Genomic DNA, 17728 nt, shown 5'->3' on the forward strand with positions numbered 1-17728 from the left:
TGAACCGAGACGAGCAACTTTTTCAAATCCTTTTTGGAGAGGGAACCGTCTGTAAAATACGGAATTGCATTGATACCGAAAGGCAATCGTACGATTTAGGCAGAACCATCACCCATAACAGCAGCCTTAAGACGAGGTTAGTATTAGAACAATCGGGTGAAATTTCAAATCATGAAAAAGGAGGTTCGAGGCATGACTTACTCGGGCGACGTGGTACAGAGGAGTGATTCCGGTCCAGTGAATGAACTACAAGAAGTTAGTAATCCATTTACTCAAAGAGCCATTGTCGAATACATACCTGATTAACGCCCTGGCCAGTAAGAACCTCAAGTCCAGGGATTGTCTTCCAGCCCGAGTCGGAAGCGAGCTGCATCAGCGCGGTTACCGAAGGCTTGTAGGCCATCTCGAGAAGAACACGGGGCGACTGGCCCTCAGCGGACTTGCCAATGACGGTGCCGTCGACCTGCTGGGCACGCTCGAACATCTGGCAGAGAGTTTCACGCATCATTGGGTCGATGGGCTTATCGGCAGGGATAGTACCGATGGCGACTTGGGGCATAGTGTCTAGCTGGCTGTAGTTGTCAACAATGCGGATGTTGTAGCTGGTGGGGAAAGTCGAAACCATGCCCTCGAGCTTGCTGGCAGTACGACCGATAACGTAAATGGGGGAGAAGCCCATGTGGTGTAGGGCGAAGATGGCAGCGCGAGCGGTACCACCACCACCGACAACCACGGCACTCTCGGTACCGTTGGAGCCGTAGACACCATCGTTACGCAGAGACTGAACCATTCCTTGCCAGTCAGTGTTGTAGCCAACTAGACGAGGGGCCGCATTGCCGTTGGCGACAGGGACAATAGTGTTGACGGCGCCGATAATCTCGGCCTCCTGGGCAACCTCGTCCAGGAGCGGCATGATGTCTAGCTTCAAAGGGATGGTCACAGAGGCACCGCCAAAGTCGGGAGCGTGGATAAATTCCTTGACGTCCTCAACATTGGTGGTCTCTAGGCGGCCGTAGCTGTGGGGAAGGCCCATCTCGCCGAAGAGGGTGTTGTGGAGCGCGGGGGAGCGTGAGCCAGAGACAGGCGAACCGAAGATGGCGAACTTCTTAGCCTTAATCTCACCCATGAGCGACAGACCCCTGCGGATTTCAGTCGCAGAGAGTTGGCCGGGAGCAGCCTTGAAAGGAAGGCTAGGGTGGGAGACGGGTGTCATGAAACCGTTCAGGATGCGACTGAGCTGGCCAGTGTCACCCATGTTGATGGCGATCAATGGAGTTTCGTGAGCCTCCTCAGCCCAGTTCTTGAATTTCCGCAGAGCGGTGTTGTCATCCAGGGTGTTGGCGACGCCAACCAGCTTGATAATATCACCATACTCCAGTGCACGATTGTAAGATGGAATCCAAGACATGTTGGACCACGACAGCTTGCCTTGAGGGTCGTGGTGAGAGGCAATAATCTTCGAGTGGCCCTTCATCTCAGAGACAGAACGGAGAAGCTCATCGGGGAAAGCAATCTCAAGATCAACAAACTCGCATCCCGAGCGGAACGCCAGACGGTATAGCTGCGCGGCAGCTTCATGGGCATCATCGGGGAAGCGACCACCCTGGCTCTTGGTACGGATGGTGAAAATGAGGGGAATCGTAACACGGCGACGGAGGAAAGACATTTGCTCAGCAACAAAATCCACGGAGGGGATATCGTTATCCGAAGCCGGATCCTTCAAAAGATCGACCCGCAGTTCCACGGCATCAGAGCCGATACAGGCCTCGCTGAGGATATCACCACATTGACGCAAGTCGGGCAGAGTCAAGGAGGCGAAGAAAGAGTGCTTCTTCTTCTTGATAATGTTGAGGTTATCTTGTCGGCCGGTGACAACCCGCATGAAGCGCTGGAAGTCTTCTGAAGCCAAGGCAAGCTCTGTGTTGTTGGAGTGTTGGCTGTAGTACTGAATGTTGCTGCATTCTTGGAACCAGGGCTTGCGACGCAGCCATACTCCCATCATATCCTCCACATAGGCAGGACGAAGCTTGTCAACCTGGAGGAAATCCATGACTTGCTTGATATCACGCATAATAAGGAGAACATTACCCTTGTTCTTGTGATAGTCAGCGAGGAGTTTACGGGCCTCGGGCATCTCAACTACACCGCCACCGCAGGCGAAAACATAGCCGGTAGGTCGGTCTTTCATAGCACGCTGAAGCACGGCAAGCTCCGCATCGCGAAATCCTTGCCAGCCACGCTGTTTGATCATCTCCGGAATGGTGATTCCCTCGGTCGTTTCTAACTCGGTATCAAGATCAATGAAAGGTCGGTCGAGGCTTGATCCAACCCAGTTTCCGGCAGTAGTCTTTCCAGCGCCACGCATGCCAATGATGAAGACGGAAGCACTGGCTTTCTCCTCCTCTGTGGAGGTAGCAAGCTCCTCTTCACTCAGCTCCTTGCCGTCAAGTTTGACACCGAAAAGTTGCTTCATAGCGTCCCACCAGCCGGGCCATGTCTTTCCAACGCACTCCTTCTCGAGGATGAGAGTAGACTTGGGAGCCACAAGTGACAAGACACTGAAGCTGAAGGCGACACGGTGGTCGTCGTAACAGAAAACGCCTCCGGCGGGTTGGCGGAGGGTAGATCGCTCAATGCCGTCGATCTCGATACCATCGTCGTGTTCACGGCAGACAACACCGTACTTCGCAAGCTCATCCTTCATAGCCTTGATTCGGTTACACTCTTTGACGCGCTGGTTGGCAATTCCGTAGATACGGGTGGTGTGGTTTGAGCCATCGCCACGGGCGACAGCGGCGAGAACAGAGGCAGTTAGGAAAGCATCAGTCATAGGCTCCATGTCCACGTTGGGCAGCGGCCGAAGAATGCCGCTAGCCGGACCAGTGACGGTGGTGGAGTAATCGGTTTGCTCAACGGTGCAGCCCATCGGCCTTAAGACATCAACGGCAAAACGAGCATCACCCTGAAGAGACTTAGAGCCAATGTTCGGAACAGTGCAAGTGGTACCGCTGATGGCTGCAATGGCAAGCGGATAAGTCGCAGAGCTTGCATCACTCTCGACAACATATTCGGCAGGGTTGACATAGTGGCCTTGGGGAATGTGGTAGGTGTGTTCCTCGGTGGTGGACTTCTTCACGTCAATGCCGAAAGAGCGCATCATGGCGGTGGTCATGTCAATGTAGGGCTGGGAGATGGGCTTGCCTCCGACCAGCTTCAGAGTCACAGGCTCCTTGGCATAGGGAGCACACATAAGCAGTGAAGAGACGTACTGCGAAGAAACCTTCGCGGCAAGATTAATACTACCTCCGGCGAAGCCACCGGAAGCTCCAATTTTAAGGGGCAGGCTGCCCTTGCTCTCCATATACTCGACACTAGCGCCGTTGACGGTCAGGGCATCAACAAGGTCGCCGATGGGCCTTTGCTTCATTCGGTTGTTACCGGTAAGGATGCTGGAGTCAACGGTGCTCGGGGTAGCAAGGGTAGCAACAGTTGTCAAGAAACGGGAAGCGGTTCCAGCGTTGCCCAAGTACAAGGGAGACGGACTGGCCGTGATATTACCTCCCATGCCGTTGACGACAAGAACTTCGCCCTCCTCTTCCCAGGAGAAAGTGGCTGCTCCCAGTCGCTCCAGGGCGTTCAACATAACCTCAGTGTCATCGGAGTGCAGAAGGTTCTTGATACGACAGGTGCCCGAGCCCAATGCGGCGAGAACAAGAGCGCGGTTGGAGATACTCTTAGATCCGGGAGGCGAGCAGGTCACATTAAGAGTCTTGGGGACGCCGGGGTGTACCTCGACGCTAGGTGCCAGAACAACACCGATATCTTCGTTGGCAACAACACTAGCCTTGGGCTCGTGGGTGCGTCCAATCGCTGACAGAAGAACGATCTTCTTCTTGGGTCCGTCGTTCTTCTTGTCCAGGGCCATATTGAAGAGCAGTTGATCCACTGAGCAATGCTTGCCAGCTGTCAATTTCCTCACTCGAGCGTCCTTCATGGAAGTGGGAAGGCCGTAGGCGGAGATGCACTTGACAACACGGGCCACGGCAACACCCTTCAGGATGCCCAGGTGTCGGGCAAGCTCGGCCTCCTTGACCATACCAATGGCAACACACTCGCCGTGGAGGATCTGTGGGGTAAGAATAGCTTCAATGGCATGGCCAATTGAGTGTCCCCAGTTCAGAAGATTGCGGAGACCACCTTCACGCTCATCTGCGGAGACAACAAAGGCCTTGTGGCGGGCAGATGCCAGAATTCTGGCCTTCAGGATATCACGAATGCCATCAAAGCGGCCTTGGCCAGGCTTAGCCTCGCCACGCACAGCATTGAGGATCAGGTCCGCATTATCTTCGAGTGCAGTGAATTCTTCCTCGCTTGAGATGGCGGCGGTCTTGATAACTTCGGCCATGCCATTGATGAATTCTCGGACGGGAAGGGTCTCCAAAAATTCGAGATCAATGTAAATCCTTGACGGTTGCCAGATGGAACCGATCAAGTTCTTACCTAGCGGCGTATCAATGGCTGTTTTACCTCCAATTGAGGAATCCACCATGGCGAGGAGGGTGGTGGGGACTTGCACAAAGCGAACCCCACGCATGTAGGTCGCGGCAATGAAACCAGTCAAATCACCAATCACTCCTCCGCCCAGGGCAATAACGACAGTATCGCGACCACATGGCGGGTTTTGGCTCAACATCCAATCTTCAATGTCGGCTTTAGTCTGGCGGGACTTCGAGCTCTCACCGGGTGCGGCATTGTAGACCAACAGGCGCGGGGCTGGGTTGACTGAGGCGGCGGTGGTTTCGAATGCTTTTTGAAAGCTTGGGGTATAGATGGATCCGAGGTTGGTATCGGTAATGAGGACATAAGTCGTGGAGGGCAGGCCGGTGATCAGGTCCTGGGCCACATAGTTGCGCCACAGGCCAAAATCCGCGACGATGCTCTCCCGACCCAAGATACTGATCTTGATGGGTTCGGTCATGATGATGGACAGGAACTGTGTGGTTTCGATATGTGCAATTCCAGTTTCCTGCTCAATTCATTCTGTGAATCTTAGTGTTTGGCTCTTTTTGGAGGGAGGGGGGGGTCTTCGGGGAGTTGGGCTGATTCCTCCCCCACAATCGAAGTTGAAGCTAGCGATTGTATGCAAGGCGCACCAAGGAGGAATTGAATGCCAGCTCTCAGCCGCAGAGATGAGCCAGAGAACGTACCTGGGACTTCTGCACCGAGAGTCAGCGTAAGACCTGGCAAAACGCAACCAGCCAGGAAGATGCTTGGAAGTAATGACTATGACTGTGACTTGTGACTGAGTCAATAATTCTTTCCCCTCCGATCTCGCGGCAGTTCTCTCTGACCGCCTTCGGTGAGTCAGTCCAGCTGAGCCACTACCACATCACATCCACTATTACTAGTAGAGACATATGGAGTACTACTCTGTAATATTGTTTGTTTTTGACTTGCTTTTTGTGATTCCTCAGCTTGGCTCGTCGCTGATCGTCATTCATTGACCACCCCTCGCGTATGCGTGGCCGAACCTGTCACTATTTTAAAACCCTCCGAATACATATACTTCCCCCATTGGTGAGCTACTAGTACTACCTCCCACATCTTTGCAGGATCTATTGCATGAGATGCAGGAAGCCAAAAAAATACAAATACTAGAAAGAACCTTCAAGTTGGAAAAAGGAACCTGAATCGAATGCGAAGCGAATAAACATCTTATGGTCGTGTGATTTCATTTTTTGTACATCTTGCAGAAGAAAGAAAGACCAAACGCCAATTCTCCTCAAAACTCCCCCCTATCCAGTCACGAAGATGTTATGAGGTACATATCATGTTGTAGCGCCGTGTGATAGAACGAGAAAAACTCCCCGTCTCATCAGCTATCGCTACTAGTAGTGGCCACCTCCGCCCCGGTTTCCACGGTATCGGCCACCACCACCGCCGCCGCCACGGTAGCCACCGCGGTGTCCACCATGTCCATGTCCATAGTGATCCTGCTGGTAACCCTGGTTATATCCATACTGGTTGGACATGCCACCACGTGGGGGTCCGGGTGGTCCTCTCGAGTAGTCACCACCGCCTTGTCCAGGGGGAACCCATCCCGGAGCCATGTTATTTTGTTGGCCGGGAATGAAACGGGGATCGAGATGGGCCGCAAATGGGTTGGGACGGCCGGGCCCTCCTTGGTTTCCTCCGCGGTCCGATCCGTAGTCCATCCGTCCACCGCGGCCGCCTCCCCTGAATGGTGCGCCACCGAAGGAGCGACCGGAGTTTTGGGCTCGGCCCTTGACGGCACGTACATCGGCCGAGTTCAGCATGGGTGTAGCAAACTTCACGCCTCGAAGCAGCATAGATTTGTGAACGTGTTCAGATTTCGGGATGGTATAATCGACGCTGTCAATTTGTTAGTGATCCGATCATAGTGAGAGTGGAAAAATACTTACGTGAGTGTTCGATCATCATCGAGGCTCGGCATGCCATATTCCTCCAGGTCAGACACCAGGGAGCCATGGGGAATATATGTCTCACTACGCTCGACAATACCAGCCAAGCCCTCACTCACCCGCATGTTCAAGTTGTACTCTGCAGGACCGGGCTTCTTGGAGTAGAAGTTGCCGACGAGGTCTTGATAAAGCGGATGTTGGTCTGACAACAAAAGCACTTCTGTACCATGAGTGTTGCGGTGACGTTCATCATCAGAAAGAAGGGGGTATTTCTTCTCCATGGCAGCAAGTAGGCGTTTCTCATCAATGAAAGGAAGCAAGATCACACCCTGCCAAGCAAACTTCTTGCCGTTTAGATCCAATGGGAAATCCTCGGGGTAGAAATCAATGATCTCACTGTTCGGATCGCTCATGAGGTCGTGGAATACCTCGGGTAGGGCATGGTTAGATGATGCCGGCAGGACACCCATCAGCTGCTCAAACGGCTTAAACGGCTTGCCCTTGTCGAAGCTGAGATCCATATCGGCAATGTCCACGAAGTCCGAGGCAAATGGGGCATAGTGATATGGGTAATACCAGGTCCAAGAAGGGCAGCCCTGGAAATAGTATAGCAGAACCCAAGCGAGACCTTCGGCATAAGCGCGAGCAACCTTGTGGCGGAACTCGTGGTCCTCAGGATCGACGCCGAATTTCTGCTCGTAGTAGCGATCGGCAAATCCGGGCTCCCAGAGGCGAACGGTATCCTCTGGCATCTCATCCTCCTTCTTCTTAGGAGGGGGTGGAGGAGGGGAGTCTCTGCCCGGGGTTCCAGCTTCTCCGTCCTGTTCGTCGGCACCACCAGTCTTTCGTTTTCCAAGAACCGATGGAGATGTTGGCTCCTCATTGCCATTCGATGCTTCTTCGGTTTGGGGGGGTGCTCAAAGCCTCCTCGGTACTAGTTTCGTTTTGAGGGCCCTTCATGAGTTTGCTCTTCAAGACAGCAGCAGCACTTTTGTTCTCCATATTGGCACGGTAGACATTTCCACGGTTACCGACCATGCTTTGAGTCATCTCTCTGTTCTCCTTGGTCAGATGTCCTCGGGCAGGAGTGATCAGCTCCAGGGCTGCGGGGGGAGCATCATCGACGCTGCCAGCACCACCACGGGAGCGGTTACCCGGCGCATTATCATGCGGTGGGGAGCTGCGTCTCCGCTTGCTGGCACGCTCTTGATTCCGAGCTTGGTCTTGTTCTTTGCGCCTCCTGTCGTTGGCCTGCTTTCTTTCATCTGCCTGACGACGACGAGCGAAAATCGCACTCTCTTGTTTGGCTAATCCTGCCAAAATGAGCTGGGCCCTTTTCAGGTCGACGTGTCCATCCTGGGTGAGATAGCCTCCCATAGCAGGAATATTGTCACGCCAAATAGCGATGAGAGTGTCTATGCCGTTCTCACGAATATCCAAGGAGGGCAGATGCGGCAAGAAATCGTTTCCGACGAAGAAACACATGAAAACCCAGTCATCGAGCGCGCGCTCAATGTCGAACGGGAACGGCTGCTGAGGGACATGCATTTCAGCGGCCAGATATTCTCTCAAAACCGAAACGTGAAGCCAAATAAAAGGCTTGAGCGGTGCAGCATGTTGCTTTTCATCGAATTCTCCACTCTTCTCCTTTGCTTTGCCGGTACATTCCTCGGCCTTATGTCCAGGCTGTCCACACAGCCTACATGTCCGGGGCTTTGACTCTTGGAAGAACACGTCCTCACGGAGAATTCGGAAATGAGGTTCATGAGTCGCCAGACCCAACATGATAAGATCGGCATCCTAGTAATTCAAAATCAGTATTTTGCAGATATATGTGTTTGTGACAGTAAGTGAGGCTTACCAGGCCATAGAAGACATGACGGGTGTTTGGGTCATGCTCCGGTGATGCACGCTGCGAGCGCACGAATTCCATAATCTTGTGCTCACCTTCTCCAGGAACAGTAGCATCTGAGATGATGATTTTCATCTAAGATCGTTAGAATGCATGATACCGAGTTGGGACGTAATGAATCGTCTTACCTTCTCCCAAGCTGGGTCAGTGTTGAGCTTATAGGCGATCCAATAACGTAATGATGCGGCGAGGATGTTCATGAACGGTGTTCCCGGTGTAATGACGTTGCTATCCCAGGTTTTCTGAATCACCTCCTCCTGGAGGACTGGGTCGCCGCCCTTCTTGGCATTTTGCCTAGCAAGCAACTTTTGGAGCTCTTCTTTCTTCTCGTCGTTTTCTCTAGCTTCTTGGGCGGACCGGAAGCGGCGCGCACGCTGCTGGTTCATCTTGGCTCGGGGAGCAACACCATCTAAGTAGAAAAAATAGTATGTTAGTATACATCAGACTCCAAGTATGTAATTAAATAGACTTGCGTGAAGTCTGGATTTGCACTTACCGATAGCGATCATGAGGAGCTTTCTCGGACGGACCATATTGACCACTCGATCAGTATATCTGAAGACCTCTAGCATCATCTCTTGCTCGTTCGCGGGGGGCGGGCGTCCCTCCGGATGGGTACATGGATGAACGATGCCGTTCATATCGAGGTAAAGGTTGTCCATTTCCTCGCCGTTGGGGTTTGGGCGCGTAGTATCGACTGGAATCGGCTCTCCATCCACCTCTTGCGGAAGCTCCTCAATCACCGAGGAGATGATCTTGGGGTACTTGTTGGAAAGCCATCGGAACAGCGCGGGGACACCCATATTGACGATGCGACTGCAGATTAAGCGTAAAGTCTTGTCAAATTGTCAAAATTGGCGTTGCGCTCGAATGCGGTATCTTGCAGACGCGATAGGTAAGCTGACGCGCACTGAATGTCTGTAGTTCACAGAGAGACTGTGAGTTGGAAACCGGGATCGCAGCGACTCTCGACGACTTGCGAAATCGGATCAAAGAAAAAGTAGGCCCCTCGTCAAGGAAATTGCGGCGCAAGTTGGGGAGGTTGCGAGAGAGAGACCAAAAAGTCTCTGCGGCGAAGGTGAATTGTTTCCGGGCGGTCGGGAGACTTTGAGCGATTCCGGCCTTTAACCCCCTTTGGTCATCGTCGGGAGGACAGCTTTACTGCAATCAGTTCTCTGCCCTCGGGGCGTCCACCTTTTTACGTTCTTGTTCTTCACTCTTCGATGCCTATTGGTTTCTACCTCGGTCGGAGGTGACCATGAGATTACGAGCTAGCTGCGATGTTTCGAATTCTTGAATCGCAAGCTCCGGCCAAACAAACGGCTACGGACACAATCGAGGTGCTCAGTAACAGACTGCAGAGTGCAACTTTGTTGGAGGATCGGCGGGCTGCTATCCAAGGTCTGAGAAGCTTTGCGAAGCTCTATCCCGCGTCAGTAGCCTCCGGAGGCCTACGGTCATTGATCAGTAGTCTTCGCAATGATGGCGAGGATGTCGAGACCACCAAAGTGGTCCTTGAGACCCTACTGATGCTCTTTAATCCTGATGAGAATAGCGTGGGTGCAATTTAGAGCATTGAAAGTCATATAGGTATGCTAATCACTGTGCATATAGCCCGAAGCATCAGATGAAATAGCTCTTTGGCTAGCGGACGAATTCACCCAGGTAAGGCACTGTGTGCATACCTACCCGAGACCTATGCTCACAATGGAGACAGCGACAAGACAATATCACGATCCTTCTAGATCTCCTCGAAACCAGAGACTTCTATTCTCGACTATATTCATTGCAATTGATGTCCCATATCAGCAGCGCCAGACCCGAGCGAACACAAGAATGCATATTTACGGCGCCATTGGGAATTTCCCGGCTTGTCAATGTACTTACAGACACGAGAGAGCCTGTCAGAAACGGTATGGATCCTATTGTATTAATTCCTTGTCGACCAGAAGAAGCTAACAACCGTATCTGTCAGAGGCCCTCCTCCTCCTTATCGCCCTAACCCCCGCCTCGGAAGAACTACAAAAGCTGGTGGCATTCGAAAATGCATTCGAAATCCTTTTTTCGTTGATCGAAGCGGAGGGCACTTTGACCCATGGAACAGAAGTGGTTGAGGATTGTCTATCCTTGCTCGCTCATCTACTGAGATTCAACGTTTCGAACCAGTCATTCTTTCGTGAGACTGGCTGTGTGAAGAAGTTGACGAAGCTTCTCTCCGATTGCGAACAAGAAATGGAGAGTGCCGACGAACCTGCGCCAGCATGGGCCCTCGTCCATCGAGAGAAGAATGTTTGGGGTCTATTGGCGATCATTCAGCTATTTCTGGTTCGTGGTGGTGTTGGGACACCCGCCAATCAAACAGCTTTCTGGCAGCATGGTGTTACGGAGCAGGTCCTCAGTATAGCGTTTGGCCAGAAATTCAGCGTCAATGTTACATCAAAGGTAAGACTTGCGTGGGCATCATTTTCATGCTTTGCTAACCCATCTAGGCCCTCTCGACTTGTGCCGATCTCATTCGAGGGAACTCGCCCTTGCAGGAGAGGTTCGGGGACATTGAGGTTTCATGGGGATCTCGCTCGCGGGACGACAAAGCTGCCAACGGACATGCGGAGCCAGAACGTATCAATGTCATTGAGGCTTTCCTAAAGCTCAGTCTTCAGCCCTCGCCCAACAGCATGTTAGATGCCCGCCTCGCAGCGTGCGAATGTATGAAGGCTTTCTTCGCTCATCACCCTGGAATCCGGATGCATGTCCTCAGGCGTGCAATTGAAGGACACGAAAGCGGACAGGATCGAATTCCGAACATCCTTTCAGTATTGCTCATAGCACCCGAATCACGAGGAAACGCCGACCCGTACCAAGTCTGGATGGCTTCTGTTTTGATGTTCCATTTGCTATTCGACGACAATGAGGCAAAGACCACTGCCATGAAAGTGACCGAGGGCGATGCTGAGAGTGGCGAAGAGGTTGTCACCAGTGTTCAGACTGTGATTGGAAACTTGATTACAGGTTTGCAACGTGGCGATGATGAACGCATCACTGTTGGCTATCTGATGTTACTCTGCGGTTGGCTTTTCGAAGACCCAGATGTTGTGAATGACCTGCTCGTGGAAGGAAGCAGCATCCAGACCCTTTTGCAAGAGATAAAGCACCAGAGAGCGCCCAGTAAGATAATGCCGGGACTCTGTACTGTTCTCTTGGGAATCATCTATGAATTTTCTACCAAAGATTCCCCTATCCCCAGAGTCACATTGCATAAACTGCTTCTCGAGCAACTTGGGAGAGAGCAATATATTGACAAAATCACTAAACTGCGGGAATGCCCTTTGGTTCGCGACTTTGAAGTTTTACCCCAGACCTCCGCTGGGCAAGTCGAAGGTGGGCTCCCTGAGGTCTTCTTTGATCGTTCTTTTGTGGAATTCCTCAAGGACAACTTCAGCCGGTTGCTGCGGGCCATCGACCGTGAACCCGGATTCGAAATCTCGGTCGTTGCCAACGGTGTTGAGAAAGGTGTCTCCCGTGAGCTCGTCGACAGTCTACGTGCGGAATTGGATGACCGGAGCCAAACAGTCCAGCAGCTGGAGTCGGACCTCGTTAATGTTCAGCGGAAGCTTGAACAGGAGCAATCGGATCACCGCAAATCGAAGGAATCAGGGTCAATGGAGGCGTCCAAGTCCCAGCAATCCCAACAGTCTCTTCGATACGCGCATGCGCAAGAGCTATCTAGAGTGGATGAACAGCACAAGCAATCGAAGAACGAACTTCTCAAGCAGCATAGCGAACAATTACGTGCCATCGACAACCAGCTGAAACAAGCTTCAGCGGAGTACGAAAAAAAGAGCGCGAAGGTGAAATCGCACCACGAACAAGAAGTTGCTGGTTTGCAGAAGACGATCCGTGGCTTGGAGGGAGATATCTCAAAGCTTAACGATAAATATGCAGGCGAGGTCGCGCACCTGAAGAGGGCCATCGAGGAACGGGAATCGACGATCAGTCAATCCAAAGACAGCCATGCTGCTCAAATTTCCGATCTACACCAAAAGCTCCAGGGCTTAGAAGCCACTCTTTCTTCGGCCAACAGTCAACATCAGACCGAGACTGCCGGCCTCCGAGCTTCGATTGAGATACTGGAGTCACAACTGGCCGCCGTCAAGTCCGAACATGACGCCGAGACTGCTGACCTTAAAAAGGCTCGGCAGACCCTGCAGTCTGATCTTGACAGGGTACAAAAGTCCACCGAGAGCCTCGAAGCTGCCAAGGGGCTGCATGATGCAGAGACTGCTGATCTCAAAAAGACCATCGAAAAGCTGCGGTCAGACTTGGAAAAGTCTCAGGGTATCTCAAAGGGCCTTGAAGCGGAAAAGGGCAAGCAGGAATCTGACGCAGCTGGGCTTCAGAAGAAGATCAAATCTTTAGAATCAGACCTCGACAAAGAGAAGAAAAACGCCGCTCAATCAGTTAAGACCGCCAAGGGACAACAGGATTCCGAAACTGCTGAGCTCAAGAAGACGATGAAATCTCTAGAATCGGATCTCGAAAAAGAGAAGAAAAATGCCGCCCAATCACTCGAGACCGCTAAGGCACAACAGGAATCTGAATCAACTGAGCTCAAGAAGACCATCGAAACCTTGCGATCGGACCTAGACAGCGCTAAGCAAAAGTCCAATAAGGATATACAGTCTGCAAAGGGCCAGCAAAAATCCGAAGCGGGAGATCTCAAGAAGACCATTGAGACTTTGCGTGCAGATCTCGAGAAGGCACAGCAGAAAGCCGCCCAAGAACTCAAGACTGCCAAGGGAGAATTCTCATCGAAATTGTCTGCGCTCGAGACACGTACTGCTGACGCTGAACGCAAGGCGCAGGAAGTTGAGTCGCAAGCCCAAAAGGCCACCCAGGACCTGAAAGATGCGCAGGCCAAGCTTGAACAAGCTCAGTCAGAGGCCAGGGAGAAGGAGGAGGCCCGTCAAGCCACCCAGACGGAATTGGACGACCTGCTGATTGTATTTGGCGATCTGGAGGCTAAACGGAGCGAGGATAAGGTATGGTTACTATCATTACATGTGGAGAATTGTCTAACATCGTCTAGCAACGACTCAAGGACCTTGGCCAAGACATTTCAGAGGACGAGGATGATGAAGACGACGAGGAGAGTGGAGACGAGTAGATGGTTCTGTGTTCAATCCGTGTATAGCGAAGCCCGACTTGTCAATTTCGAAATACCATTTCTTCCTCTGCTTGAACGCTGCTTTACATGTGTATACCATTATAAAATCTGAATGTTTGCTACATTATGTGCATTGTGGTACCTCTAGTGATCGACTCATACAACAGCTTGTATATGTTGCCAGAAATAGGAGGCGGTGAGCGGGGAGGGGTACGTTAGCGCAGGGCGCACTGGCAAAAAATGTCCAATGGCGGGGGTGACTCACGCTTTCTTTGACTCTCCTTCTTTCAAGATTGTCATTCCACTCGATATCACAATATCACCATGTCGATGGACTTCCCTGCCGAGGAGGAGATTGTTCTCCAACGGTGGAGGGAGATTGATGCCTTTAGGCGCCAAGTCGAGCTCTCGAAGAATAACAAACCATGGTCCTTTTCAGATGGTCCTCCCTTCGCGACTGGAAAGCCTCACTATGGCCATCTTCTAGCTTCCACCATTAAAGATATCGGTACGTAGGGCGTCACTTTATATCCGCATGTTACTAATTTTGCGGTTATAGTTCCCCGGTACTGGGCAATGAAGGGATACTATGTCGAGCGGCGGTTCGGCTGGGACACCCACGGAGTCCCCATCGAGTACGAGATCGACAAAAAGCTCGGCATGTCCGGCCTGCAGGCAGTTGAGAAGATTGGAATTGAGAAGTACAACGCGGAGTGCAAGTCCATCGTCATGAAATTTGCTGGCGACTGGAAGGTCACCATCGATCGATTGGGCCGTTGGATTGATATGGAGGACAAGCCGTACAAGGTAAGTCAGCCGTCTCCAATATTTCGTGGCACCTCTTGTACTATTACTAACTTTTATTTCTTTCTAAAATAGACCATGGACCCCACGTTCATGGAATCCGTTTGGTGGGTTTTCAAGCAGGTACATCGACGCATTCAAAAGCACCTTTTCAAGCAGAGGTTAACCTGTCTTTCTAGCTTTTTGAGAAGGATTTGGTATACCGAGGATATCGAGTGATGCCATATTCGACTGCGCTTGCGACTAGTGAGTGACTCGAACAATCTGCAAGTAGATGCATTGACTAATTTCTCTTTACTTTCGCCTAGCTCTGTCCAACTTCGAAGCCTCTCAAAACTACCAGGATGTACAGGACCCTGCGGTTGTGGTCAACTTCCCTATTATTGGACAGGAAAATACCTACGCCCTGATCTGGTCTACTACTCCATGGACGTGCGTGAAGCTCTCCCATTATGTACGGCACAAATGCTAACACAAAAGGCAGCCTCCCCTCCAACATCGCTATTTGTGTTCACCCCGACTTCGAATATATCAAGGTTTTCGACGAGGCGAGTGGGAAGAACTATATTCTGCTTGAGTCTTTGCTCCGAACCCTCTACAAGGACCCCAAGAAGGCCAAGTTCAAGATCGTGGACCGCATTAAGGGCTCAGACATGTTGGGATGGAAATACGAGCCCCTCTTCGACTACTTCTACGAACAGTTCAAAGACCACGGTTTCTGCATTTTGAACGATAAATATGTCACCGCGGATGATGGTGTTGGTCTTGTTCATCAGGCTCCTGCCTTTGGTGAGGACGATTACCGGATTGGTTTCGAGCACGGTGTGATCAACGACAAGCGTCTGCCCCCCCAATCCTGTTGATCCAAACGGTTGCTTCACTGAGGAAGTCCGGGACTTCGTGGGTCAACACGTCAAGGCCGCTGACAAGCCAATCATCAAGCACCTGAAGGCCACCGGCCGCCTCGTTGTTGACAGTCAGATTACTCACAGCTACCCATTCTGCTGGCGATCCGATACTCCTTTGATCTACCGTGCTGTGCCTTCATGGTTCGTGAAGGTCACTCCCATCATCCCTCAAATGCTCAAAGGTATTGAAGACTCCCACTGGGTCCCTTCTTTTGTGAAGGATCGCAGATTTGCCAGCTGGATCAAGAACGCTCGTGACTGGAACATTTCTCGAAACCGTTTCTGGGGTACTCCCCTGCCCATCTGGGTCTCCGATGACTACAAGGAGGTTGTGGCGATTGGCTCGGTCGAAGAGCTTAAGAAACTGAGCGGCTACGAGGGCGATCTTACCGATATCCACCGTGATAAGGTGGATCACATCACCATCCCCAGTCAGCAAGGCAAGGGTGTCCTCCGCCGTGTGCCTGAGATTTTCGATTGCTGGTTTGAGTCTGGTAGCATGCCTTATGCCTCTCAGCACTATCCTTTCGAGAACAAGGATCAGTTCGAGAAGAGCTTCCCAGCTGATTTCATCGCCGAGGGTCTGGACCAGACCCGTGGTTGGTTCTACACTCTGACTGTTCTTGGTACACACTTGTTTGGCAAGCTGCCCTTCAAGAATTGCATTGTGAACGGAATTGTTCTCGCAGAGGATGGTAAGAAGATGTCGAAGAGACTTCAGAACTACCCCGATCCTTCTTTGATCATGGATCGCTATGGTGCGGATGCGCTGCGTCTTTACTTGATCAACTCTCCCGTTGTCCGTGCTGAACCTCTGCGCTTCAAGGAGACCGGTGTCAAGGAGATTGTTAGCAAGGTTCTGTTGCCCATGTGGAACAGCTACAGGTTCCTTGAGGACCAAGTGAAGCTCTTGAAGAAGACTTCCAATGTCGACTTCGTTTTCGACCCCAAGGCTGAGTCCACCAACACCAACGTCATGGATCGCTGGATCCTGGCCAGTTGCCAAAGTCTTCTGGTGTTCGTTAACCAAGAAATGGCTGCCTACCGCCTGTATACTGTCGTCCCTCGTCTGCTGGGCCTGATTGAGAACACTACCAACTGGTATATTCGGTTCAACCGCAAGCGCCTCAAGGGTGAGAATGGCGTTGATGATACCCTGCACGCTCTCAACACTCTTTTCGAAGTTCTCTATATTTTGGTCCGAGGTCTCGCTCCCTTCACCCCCTTCCTGACCGACAACATCTACCAGCGCCTTCTCCCTCATATTCCGGAATCACTCCACTCAGAGGACCCTCGCTCTGTCCACTTCCTTTCGTTCCCCGAGGTGCGAGAGGAGCTTTTTGATGAAGTTGTTGAACGTCGGGTCGCTCGCATGCAGAAGGTTATCGAACTTGGCCGTCTCTCTCGTGAGCGCCGCTCCATTGGTCTGAAGACTCCTCTCAAGAGTCTTGTGGTCATCCACCAGGACCCGCAGTACCTGGACGACGTCAAATCCCTAGCGTCCTATATCGAGGAGGAATTGAACGTCCTGGAGCTTGTCCTTTCTTCTGACGAGGCCAAGTACAACGTTCAGTACAGTGCCAATGCTGACTGGCCGACTCTGGGCAAGAAGCTGAAGAAGGATGTACAGAAGGTCAAGAAGGCTCTGCCAAACCTGACTAGCGAGGCCGTGAAGAGCTTCGTCGCCGAAAAGAAGATTCTGGTCGACGGTATCGAGCTTGTGGAAGGCGACCTAGTCGTTAAGAGAGGCATCAAGGAGGACGCAGGCGCTTCCAACCTGGAGATCAACACCGATGATGATGTTATGACCCTTCTCGATGCTGAACTGTACCCTGAGTTGGCGCAACAGGGTATTGGACGTGAGATCATCAACCGTCTCCAACGTCTGCGTAAGGCTGCCGGACTGGTCCCCACGGATGATGTCAAGATGGAATACACCGTGTTGGGGGATAAGGACTCTATCGGCCTTGCTGAGGCATTCAAGTCTCAGTCTCAGGCTATCGAAAAGGCTGTTCGTCGCCCGCTTGATGAGCGTGCGGCTGTCGATGGCAAGGCTCCTAGCGCCGATGAGGAGGGAACCATCGCACAGGAGGAGCAGGAAGTGCAGAACGCTACCTTCCTGTTGCGCCTGGTGAAGCTGTAAAGCGCTAACTTGAATTATGAAAAGTTTGCCTCTGTGGATACTCTACTGCATTTCTGGTTGTTAGAAAAGAAATATCATTTCTATTTTAAGTTCAAAAGCTCATATAATGTAAATGGGCTACAACAAGGATCCGCTACGCTCACCAGTCACTGGCGCGGCCACACTTTACCGCCTGATGGAATTCAAGTTCAAAATTGATCCCGTTCGGAGGGAGTGAGGGAGTCAAAGAACCCCGAGGTCTTATACCACTTAGTAATGAAGGTCGGATTTATTAGCTAACCTTTTGGTAATATTTACTGCAGTAATTGGACTAGTAGCCGATTTATTTCCCAGTGACCAGCTGCTACAGGGTTA

General features: G+C 51.7%; 4 protein-coding genes across 4 annotated transcripts; 2 read left to right on the forward strand and 2 right to left on the reverse strand.

Annotated features, from left to right (window-relative positions):
• Nucleotides 1–95: 95 nt before the first annotated feature.
• N7481_009353 (pentafunctional protein ARO1) lies at nucleotides 96–4978 on the reverse strand (the record flags this gene model as incomplete). Its single annotated transcript, XM_057268572.1, has 3 exons — nucleotides 96–125; nucleotides 202–246; nucleotides 299–4978. 3 exons carry the CDS (start codon nucleotides 4976–4978, stop codon nucleotides 96–98), a joined length of 4755 nt encoding a protein of 1584 aa, XP_057119249.1.
• A 910-nt stretch (nucleotides 4979–5888) lies between these two features.
• rat1 (5'-3' exoribonculease Dhp1) lies at nucleotides 5889–9158 on the reverse strand (the record flags this gene model as incomplete). The annotated part of the gene is made up of 6 exons (XM_057268573.1): nucleotides 5889–6393; nucleotides 6444–7341; nucleotides 7379–8243; nucleotides 8305–8430; nucleotides 8484–8764; nucleotides 8852–9158. 6 exons carry the CDS (start codon nucleotides 9156–9158, stop codon nucleotides 5889–5891), a joined length of 2982 nt encoding a protein of 993 aa, XP_057119250.1.
• A 477-nt stretch (nucleotides 9159–9635) lies between these two features.
• N7481_009355 (uncharacterized protein) lies at nucleotides 9636–13519 on the forward strand (the record flags this gene model as incomplete). The annotated part of the gene is made up of 6 exons (XM_057268574.1): nucleotides 9636–9911; nucleotides 9970–10020; nucleotides 10073–10268; nucleotides 10331–10797; nucleotides 10845–13394; nucleotides 13442–13519. The coding sequence occupies 6 exons, from the start codon at nucleotides 9636–9638 to the stop codon at nucleotides 13517–13519; spliced, it is 3618 nt and encodes a 1205-aa protein (XP_057119251.1).
• A 324-nt stretch (nucleotides 13520–13843) lies between these two features.
• On the forward strand, nucleotides 13844–17374 carry N7481_009356 (isoleucine--tRNA ligase ILS1; the record flags this gene model as incomplete). Its single annotated transcript, XM_057268575.1, has 7 exons — nucleotides 13844–14027; nucleotides 14079–14326; nucleotides 14399–14446; nucleotides 14503–14569; nucleotides 14632–14755; nucleotides 14808–15163; nucleotides 15213–17374. The coding sequence occupies 7 exons, from the start codon at nucleotides 13844–13846 to the stop codon at nucleotides 17372–17374; spliced, it is 3189 nt and encodes a 1062-aa protein (XP_057119252.1).
• Between the last annotated feature and the right edge of the window lie 354 nt (nucleotides 17375–17728).

This window comes from Penicillium waksmanii (assembly GCF_028829765.1).
Source record: "Penicillium waksmanii strain IBT 27052 chromosome Unknown utg000008l:1.0-5622682.0:1.0-5626561.0, whole genome shotgun sequence".
Classification (NCBI taxonomy): Eukaryota; Fungi; Ascomycota; class Eurotiomycetes; order Eurotiales; family Aspergillaceae; genus Penicillium; species Penicillium waksmanii.